The sequence below is a fragment of the Onychostoma macrolepis genome, chromosome 03 (assembly GCF_012432095.1).
Source record: "Onychostoma macrolepis isolate SWU-2019 chromosome 03, ASM1243209v1, whole genome shotgun sequence".
Classification (NCBI taxonomy): Eukaryota; Metazoa; Chordata; class Actinopteri; order Cypriniformes; family Cyprinidae; genus Onychostoma; species Onychostoma macrolepis.
In genome coordinates this window covers 40,704,335-40,714,479 of record NC_081157.1, presented here as the reverse complement: position 1 = coordinate 40,714,479, position 10,145 = coordinate 40,704,335, and the positions used below count along the sequence as shown (strand labels likewise).

Genomic DNA, 10,145 nt, shown 5'->3' with positions numbered 1-10,145 from the left:
AGATCGTTTGATATGTACTGAGTATTTATGCATTTTTAACCTAAATCACAGCAGCGTCCATCTATGAAGGATGTAGGCTGTCAAACACACACAACTATTAGCCAATCATAGCAGCGAGTGTTTACTTCTGAGTCTACAATCTGCCACCCCTATGCTCTGATGAAAAGGGATAAAAACAGGACAGAAAATAGCCTATAATCTCTAAATTATGATGTTTTTGATGTAAATGTCTTGATAACATTATAAGAGGACCTCAGAGAACAGTACAAAATAAAAATAAAAAAGGCAATTCATGACCCCTTTTAAACATTATAAACATCACAAAACCACAAAGATCAACTGAAACAGACAACAGTGTTCTGATCCAACACATGGACGTTGTTACTGGTTGTTGGGGGAGTTACATTTCAAAACGTTAACAGTGCCAAGGGAGCCATAGTTGAAACACCCACATGCTGTTGTTCAGTCTTTAAACCCTCGAGCAGACGTCGACCAATAACAGTTATCGTTACTCGCGTGGGCGTTCTCTTCTGAGTCCCTCTGTCCAATCAGAGAAGTCTATGTTTAAGGTTCCGCGCATGCTCAGAAGTCAACCTTCTCATGTGTTTCTTACGCAGGCTCCGGTGGAGGTCACTGTGATCTATCAGCGCAGTAGGTGAGTAGTCACGTTGTAAGAGACTAGCGGTATTTTAATTATGGACTTGGTGTTTGTTTACTTTACATAAAGGCCGATAATAATAATGTGGCGTTTTGAAAGAGAAACAAGCATGATTAGCGCGTCTTGGTGGTTAAAGTAGGCAGCGGGACTTGATTGCATGTCAGTTGCAGCATTAGCGTGTAGCAGGCTAATTAAATTAGCCTTTAAACTTTACTACAACGGGATTATTTTAATCCCTCTTAGTTTTTCCCTCATGTAATTTATTGTATTAGCGAATACCTATTTTACCAGGACAGTTTAATAATTGTAAGGTTGTTGTACCAATGCTTTTCAGTTTTCATGTCTGAACCTCTCAAAGTGGGAACAGGTTAGCACGTTTCATTCGTGTCAGTGTTACTGCTGAAGAGTCGAGGCTAACCAGTCAGAATGGTTTCAAGGGTTTTTACATTCATGAGAGAAGCCATAATGAGATGCTTAAGATGAATGTGCTTCTCTCCCCAGGACTGTTGCATTGCTGCCATGGCAAAGCTCTTTGAGTCCATTGGAAAGCTGGGATTGGCCTTGGCCATAGGAGGAGGTGTTGTAAACTCTGCACTTTTCAATGGTAAGTTCAGTGCTAAATTGCTTTGTAATGTACCTAATAAAACAGTGATGACATTGTTTTGCGTTTATACAATTATTATATAAAGCCAGGTTTTAAATTATATTTGAAGAGCTGTTGTCTAACTCTGTGGGGTTTTTCATTGCAGTGGATGCGGGACACAGGGCGGTCATTTTCGACAGGTTTCGAGGTGTCCAGGATGTTGTCGTTGGGGAGGGCACACACTTCCTTATTCCCTGGGTGCAGAAGCCAATCATCTTTGACTGCAGGTCCCGTCCACGCAATGTGCCTGTCATCACTGGTAGCAAAGGTATGTTATTCCTCAGTCTTTATTTATCTTACTGTTTCTGTCTGGCTTCTGTTCTTCATTTATTCTTTAATGTCTATATCATTCTGTCTCTTTGCATCACAATATGTTTATTCTTTTGCTTTTACTAATAAAACTGCACAATGGTCTGTCTTTGTCCCTCTCAGATTTGCAGAATGTCAACATCACGCTGAGGATCCTCTTCCGGCCAATCGCTACACAGCTGCCGCGGATTTTCACCAGCATCGGCGAGGACTATGATGAGAGAGTGCTGCCCTCCATCACCACTGAGGTTCTGAAGGCTGTAGTGGTGAGTGTCATACATAACGCTGTGAAAACATGTGTGCTGTTTAGTGTTATCAAAATAGGGTCAGTAAAGATTTTGGTTTAAAGAAATTAATACTTTTATTCAGCAAGGGTGGATTAAATTATAAAATTTATAATCTATTTCAAATAAATGCTGTTCTTTTGGACTTCCTGTTTAAAAAATTTTTAATCACTTTCCACAAATATTAAGCAGTGCCACTTACATAGATGATAATAATAATAATGGTACATTCATTGGATCATATTTATGAATTGAATGCACAGGAATGCCACCATAAAACTGTAATTATAAGTGGGATACTCAAAGTTGGGGGCATGTCAGTGTGTAAATATGTTGGATGCAGTTAATGCAGCATCTGTATTGATAGTAAGCTTGTTAAATGATTGAAATTATTATTTTTTTCATTTATAATAAAACAGTTTCATGTACAAAATATAATTTTATTGTACAATTAAATATAGTACGATTCAATTTACAGAACCTTAATAAACTGAATAAAAATAAACTAAAAGAAAAACATACTTTAAGCATACATGTGTGCATCATGTTTTAGATGTAGAGTTAAAAAAATAATAATTTAAATATTCAAAAAAAGAATTTTATATAGAAGTGCGTCGCCATTTTGCTCTGACCAAAGTGATTTAAACACGCCTGTCGTATTTACAACTTTGCAATGTGTAAATGCAGACTTCCCAGGAGGACTTTAATGCACCATAATTTCTTGAGCAGCAAGTCAGCATATTTCAGCAGGAATTATGTGACACTGAAGACTGGAGTAATGATGCTGAAAATTCAGATTTATCAAGGGATTAAATTATATTAAAATACAAAACAGTTCCTTTAAATTGTAGTAATATTTCACAATTTAACTGTGTTTTTGATCAAATAAATGCAGCCTTGATGAGAGTTCTTTCAAAAACATAAATATATGTATCTTACTGACCCCAGACTTTTGAACTGTAGTGTATACAGGGCTTGGTGTTGGGCAACATATATAGGACAGGAGATGAAGTAGAATACTTGGATTAAATGGAGTTTTAATCTGTGTGAATTTTTCCACAGGCCCGTTTTGATGCCGGTGAGCTCATCACTCAGAGAGAGCTGGTGTCCAGGCAGGTCAGTGAGGATCTGACAGAAAGAGCATCCACCTTCGGCCTCATTCTAGATGACGTCTCCCTGGTAAAGACCTCTGCTTTTCTCTGTTTCTGTTTTTCTTTACTGCCGTGCCTCACCTTAACACATTCCCTCCCCTCAGACACATCTGACGTTTGGCAAGGAGTTCACAGAGGCTGTTGAGATGAAGCAGGTTGCACAGCAGGAGGCTGAGAGAGCCAGATTTGTTGTAGAAAAGGTAAGAGCCTCAAAATGTAACAGTGCCAAAGAGAACATTCCACAAATGCGAGTAAAATGAGATTAGTAATTAACTGAGTTACTCTCCTGTTTGGTACAGCAATATTTATATGTTGAAGTAGAATTGTAAGAATAATAATATAACTCTTGGTGTTGTAAGTGATGCATAGAATTAAATACCAAAAGCATCAACTAAATAAAATGTGCATTATGCTTGGTGGAAGATGTATCATCAGTTACCTAAATAGTTCGGAATATTGCTTCTATTAAAATAATAGCAAAATAATTCCACTGTATTTTCTACACTCTACATGTATACTACTGTACAAAAGTTTGCATAATGTAATACTTTTAAAGTCTCTTATCGTCATCAACACTGCATTTATTTTATTAAAAACCAGTAAAAATAGTAATGTTGTGAAATATTATTACAATTTAATATAAGTATTTTCTGAAGTTTTCAGATTTTTCAGCAGCCATTACTTCACATGATCTTTTAGGAATCATTCTAATATGCTGATGTGGTGCTCAAACATTTATTATTATTAATGTTGAAAACAGTTGTGTTGATACTTTTTTTTTTTTTCAGGATTGTTTGAATTGAAATTTCAAAAGAATAGCATTTATTTAAATATTTTGTAACATGATACAAATGTCACTTTTGGTCAGTTTAATGCATCCGTCTTATAAGTATGTTTTTTTTTTTGTTTTTTTTTTAAATGATCAACTCCAAACTTTTGAACTGTTGTGTATATTTGTATATAACAATTATTTTAATTTCTTTAAAACATTTAAAAGTGATTTCAATTAGGGCTATGCGATATGACAATATAGCCAGGACAAAACGAGGAGCCATCTGTAGCATTGACACGCGTTTTGAAGCACTGCAGTTTTAAAACAACTGTTTTTAAGCTGTTGAAACACAAACAACAGAGCTATATACGTTTGTTAGAGCTATATGTCTCGGTTTCGTAAACGTGACAACAGAACAACGCGATCAAACAGATGAAACTCTATAAAGGCACCCAAAATTAATAAATAAAGAGGACAGTAGAAGTGAAATATGGCATTACTTTGCATACAAAACAGCTGATAAAGGTGAATGAACTGACCTCACTGCACCTGTATGCAAGCGTTGCTATAAATCATGTGTTGCCACAGGAGGCAACATATCAAATTTTTTAAGCATTTGTCGCTTGCTCATCCTGATCTTTTCAGAGAATTAATAGATCGACAGGTGAGTGCATCATTCATAAATTCAGATTTAATTTTAACTTTTATTTACAACTGATCAATGCACATACAGATGTGATACAGTAAGTGCAAATGTGCGTGTGTGACACGCTAGAACCAGTGAAGTTTTGGTCACGTAATATATGCACTTGCATTTCATACAATCGAATATTACTTGAATTTGAATTAAGCAAGAGTTTTGCTATATTAATTTTAGTATCAATAATATGAAGGGAATGTTTCTGCCGCACTGCCGACCGCTAATATGAAGCAGCCGAAAGCGAGAGAGTGAGATTTATATTTAATGCTTTTTCTTTGGCTATCTGAGGCTGAAATCTGAAAACAATCTGAGAGTGAGAGAAATAATAACGTGATTTTGAATATTACTTTGACTGTTAGAATAACACTACAATAAAGCAACATTTGTTGCATTAATTGCGTTACTTCAGTTGTTTTGTTTTTTTTCCTTCAAACTCAGTCAAAATGTAACCTATATTCCCGGTAGGTTTGTTACATTTTGAGACATTTTGTTTGCACTGAAAAGATGAGAAGATTTGAATATATATTCATTTTATTACTTCAGTTATATATATTTTTTTCTCCAACATCAACATGTAGCCTATGATAAACTGTACGTTTTTTTTGTTACAGTTTGATACAAAGGTATTAAGATATGAATCTGTTTTTATTATTATTATTTTAATAAAATTGTTTTCAATTCACTTATCTTTTGAGGCTGGATAGTTGTCACCTATGGTATCGATTTAGTTTCGATTGCGATACTAAGGTATTACATTCTGGTATCGTGCCGAAGCCAAAATTATGGTATCGAGCCATCCCTAGAAATCTATACATAATACATGTGATAGATAGATAGAATTAACACAGTGAAGACTAATTAATTTACACAATGTATATAGCGTTTTTTATTTATTGCAGTTTTTTGTCATATTGCTTGCAGTTTCTTATCCTTATTTCATCACTGCCTGTTTATTTATCTTCAGTGAGCTTGAGTTTTTTTTGTCTCTTTTTAGGCTTGTATTAGTTTGATATTGACATTGGTGACAAGGATTATGAAAATTCTATGGTATCAAAGATTTTAATATCATAACCTTTTCAAAAGAAAAAAATAACTATATCATGATATATCGTTATCGTGATATAAAATTAGTCCTATTGTGATATAAGATTTTGGTCGTATCGCCCACCCCTAATTTCAATAAATATTAAAATGAAAAATACTGTTTTATTTGTCCTCAAACAACAGGTGATTTAACGTTCTCTCTGTATTTGTCTCCCAGGCAGAGCAGCAGAAGCAGGCAACCGTTATATCAGCAGAAGGAGACTCCCAGGCTGCGCTGTTGATCGCTGATTCTCTGGCAGTAGCTGGTGATGGCCTGGTGGAGCTGAGAAAGCTGGAGGCAGCGGAGGACATCGCCTTCCAGCTCAGCCGCTCTCGCAATGTTACCTACCTCCCGTCCGGACAGGGAACGCTCTTTCAGTTACAGCAGTGATAGGGCAACTAGAGACACATACACACTCACTTCACTTCTTCTGCTCTAAGCTTGGCTACTTTCGGAAATGATGTCTGTAGAACCCATGAAACTATCTGATCAGCCTATAGGCAAATTATAAAGAGACAAAGATATCCGTCGTTTTTCTCTCTTTTAGTCCAAGAGTTTTCTTGCTCTCTTCCTGAAAGGATAGACTGCCACAAGGTGGTTGCAGAATATGGAAAGAGTGAAGGGGAACCCAGGGGAAGAGTCTGTGTGTATGTAAATGTGCTCCAGGTGCATATATTTGCATTTGGATTTGTTTTCCTTGGCTAAATGGGAGTCGATGTTGTTTGAAACCCATACATAGAAATTGATCTAAATACCATGCAAAGCTAAATTAAATTATACATTCATGAGTAGTGAGTGCTGGATGATTGACATCAGTCTCACCCTCTGCTTCTGCAAGAACGACTGTGTTGTTTTTTTGGTTTGAATGTGTTTTTGTTGTTGTGTGTGGCCGAAGGAATGCCCTTGTTTAACAAGTGCTGAATGGATAAAATAATCAATAAACAATTATTCGTTTATACTAATTCAAAATACAGTTGAATGCCTCATTATTATAGAGATCCACTATTAAAGTTTGTAGACGTAAAAACATTTTTTAATGTTATACAGACTACTTTGTTCCTCACTGGTTGTGAAGCACACTTCAGAGGGTAAATATGCCTTTTAGTGTCCACTAGAGGGCATCAGTGCTTATTTCTGAAAAAAGATTTCACCTCACGATGTCAGACGATGAAATGCATAAAGAAACAAATGGCTAAATATTTAATGCAGTAATACAATTGTAGTTACTCTAATATACAGATTTTCTTTATTGGAAAAAATAAACCTCTACCTCAATTATTTTGCCTTTCACATTTTAAAGGCCAAATATATGAGTTGGTTTCTTTTCAGAGATTTTCTTTATATTTTGTAACAATTTACACACCTTCTGTTATTTTTATTTCTGTCAGACATTAACCTCACTGCAGGAGTACAGCAGACACAGGAATGAGTAATTCTGTTGTTAGATCTACATTCCTGTTGCATGAGTACTGCATATTAAAAGAGAAGAGAGGAGCACATTAAATAGAGAAGTTAAGTGTGGAAATCATATTATTCACTATTTTCGACTTCACAGACAGAACAGTCTTCACACACAGGATGTTGATGTTTCTTTCCTGTTTTACACTTGTGCTCAAAACACACATTTGTGGGCATCTACAACACACGTTTATCTTTGACATGTTTCAAATGATTTGGAGTTTGAATAAATTGTACAGTATTATGTAAAGCCTTACAGTGTACTTTTGTTGGACAATTCATGTGCTATAAACTTATTCGGAGAATTCAAATGTTTAATATAGTCAAATATGATGGATTCCCTCACGTCCTTCTGTGCTCGGAGTGAATAGTGTGATGAGAGTCACTGACTCTGAGTGTTTAAAATCTCTGCATCAGCGTAGTGAAAAAAGAAATTAAAACAGCAGCTGCTCTCTCGGACCTGTTTGTCAGTCATCATCGTTATATGGAAGGAAAGCAGATGAAGATCGGAGATTATTTTAATGGTTTAGCTGAGGCCATCATGTGTCATCACTGGACAGGTGTAAGTACAGTCACAGAATGCCAAACACACCCACATTTGAATATGATAAGTAAGATCATGGAGTGCAGTTACTGAATATCAGAATGGCCTTGTGTCACAGTTAATAATAGCCATGCTGATATTCAATACTAAACCAGGATAAATGTGCCGTTTCTTATAGGTAAAATGGCTTTGCTAAAAGTCTGGAACAGTGTATGTGAGTTATGTCATGCTGGAAATATTGTATTTATGAGATTACGGCATCTGAATGCCAATTAGTAAAGTCATTATTACAAGTGGAAAACTTGTTACTTCCTTTGAAGGGTTGTTAGTTAAACCAAAAATAAATGTTTAATGAACCTTTTTTATTTATTTTGTTAAATAAAGGGCAACACACATTAATCAACATTTCTGTAAATGTGCCAGTGTTAGCCAGCCGGCTAATTTTCAACTGCAGTCCTTTGGCAAGATATTTCAGAACCCTTTAAAGTATCAAGAAGAATAAACAAAAAACAACAAAACATCAGTACATTAACACAATAACAACAATCAACATTCTCACACAATTAGCCATTAACCATATATGAAGCACAACAGACACAATTATGGGTTAATAAAATAACGCACACCTAAATTGTATAACAGCACTATTTAAAAAAGCATACCAAACAATTAATAAAATGCTTATAAATGAATCCAAACATACATTTGGCCGTCTGACAGCGAGCAAAGGAAAATGGAACATGTTAACAGTGGGTTAAATAATATAATCAATGATAGCAGAATGAGCAATAGACTTTATAGATTAAAAATGATCACGTCTGATTTTTTAAAAGCCAGGCTTTATGACTTTGTCTGAAGGAGTGATATGTGGTAAATTTCTTATTAAAGATGCAAGCAGCATCGAAACGGCCCTCGCACCCGGGCTCACAGCACCTGGTGGCTTTAGGAAAACAGACAGCGGTGGGCAATATGCTTTTAAAGTGATTAATATAGAAGAAATATGTCAAAGACATTTATATGTGCCAAACTTCCAGCTACCAGTTGGTGGCGCTGTGACTATAACTGTATATTGACGTGTAGATGCCAGAACTTTTATCAAGCATGTAAAGTTTGTTGCAGATTGAACATGGTATGTTTGAGTTAGTGTAAAACATGACAATTCCTGTTGCCAGCAGGTGGTGTTATGATTATAACTAAATATTGGCCTTTAGATGTCTTCAGGCCAGGAATCTTATTAAACAAAAAATTGGGGGCAGATTGGGCATTGCATGTTCTAGGTAGAGTAAAACAACTCATTTCCTGTTCCATGGCTGAGTTACAGCAACTTCCTTTTCCATGGTGAAACATCAAAATTTGTCAGGCCGCCACGGACACGCCCTTCAACGAAAACTCAAGATCTTCGCAATTAACACCACAAAGGCCTTTAGAGTAGACTGACCAAATTTGGTGTTGATATGTTTAAATCTCTAGGAGGAGTTCATTTAAATACACCGCCTGAAAATGGCAAAAACGGCACAAAACTTGCAGAGAAAATTCAAAATAACAGACTTCCTGTGAGGTTTCAGACTTCGTACCGGGGGGGACTTTTTTGTAGGCATTGGTGTGTTACATGTGTTTACCGAATTTCGTACATGTGTGTGAAACGTAGCTTGAGGGGCACTTTGTTGAAATTTTATAGGTGGCGTTATCAAGCCAAGCACTTCTCAAACCCTTATCAGATGTAAATCAGATGTGTGCAAAATTTAATGAGTTTTCGAGCATGTTTAGACCCTCAAAAATGCAATTCATTTTGGAGAAGAAGAAGAAGAAACTGAGCAGTTCCAATAGAGTCCTCGCACCGCCTGTGCTTGGGCCCTAATTAGGGCCTGAGCACATGCACCAATGGTGCGAGTACCCTATTGGAACTGCTCAGTTTCTTCTTCTTCTCCTCCTCCTAGAGATTTAAACAGATCTACACCAAATTTGGTCAGTATAATCTAAAGCCCTTTGTAACGTTAAATTGTGAAGACGTTTTCGTTGAAGGCGTGTCCGTGGCGGCCCGACAGACTTCGATGTTTCGCCTTGAAATATGAAGTTGTTGTAACTCAGCAATACAATGTCCGATCTGCCCCAAACTTCACATGTTTGATAAGAGTCCTGGCCTGAAGACATCTAAAGGCCAATATACTGTTATAATCATAGCGCCACCTGTTGGCAAGAGGAAATGAGTTGTTTTACACTTAACTCAAAGATACCATGTTCAATCTGCACCAAACTTCATATGTTTGATCAAAGTCCTGGCTTGAAGACATCTACATGCCAATATTTTGTAATAGTCATAGCGCCACCAGCTGGTAGCAAGAAGTTTGGCACATATGAATGACTTTGACATATTCCTCCTATATTTACCACTTTAAATGCATATTGCTGTGCATAGAACACTTTTAGGGACAGATATCTCTCAGGTTTCATTAAAATGTCTTGTATTCTTGTATTCTTGTATTCCCCAGCCAGATGCTGACTCACAATGTTCTCTTCGCACATGTACAGTATTTATCTGAAG

The 10,145-nt window shown here is 36.3% G+C and overlaps 1 protein-coding gene across 2 annotated transcripts; it reads left to right on the top strand.

Annotated features, from left to right (window-relative positions):
• The first annotated feature begins 516 nt into the window (after positions 1-516).
• On the top strand, positions 517-7,303 carry phb (prohibitin). Of its 2 annotated transcripts, none has more exons than XM_058771844.1 (7): positions 517-655; positions 1,160-1,262; positions 1,408-1,569; positions 1,734-1,876; positions 2,957-3,073; positions 3,150-3,245; positions 5,779-7,303. In XM_058771844.1, exons 2-7 carry the CDS (start codon positions 1,178-1,180, stop codon positions 5,989-5,991), a joined length of 816 nt encoding a protein of 271 aa, XP_058627827.1. In that variant the 5' UTR covers positions 517-655; positions 1,160-1,177; the 3' UTR covers positions 5,992-7,303. The 2 variants fall into 2 exon arrangements, with proteins under 2 accessions (XP_058627827.1, XP_058627828.1); XM_058771845.1 differs by lacking the exon at positions 517-655 and adding an exon at positions 1,005-1,025.
• The last annotated feature ends 2,842 nt before the right edge of the window (positions 7,304-10,145 follow it).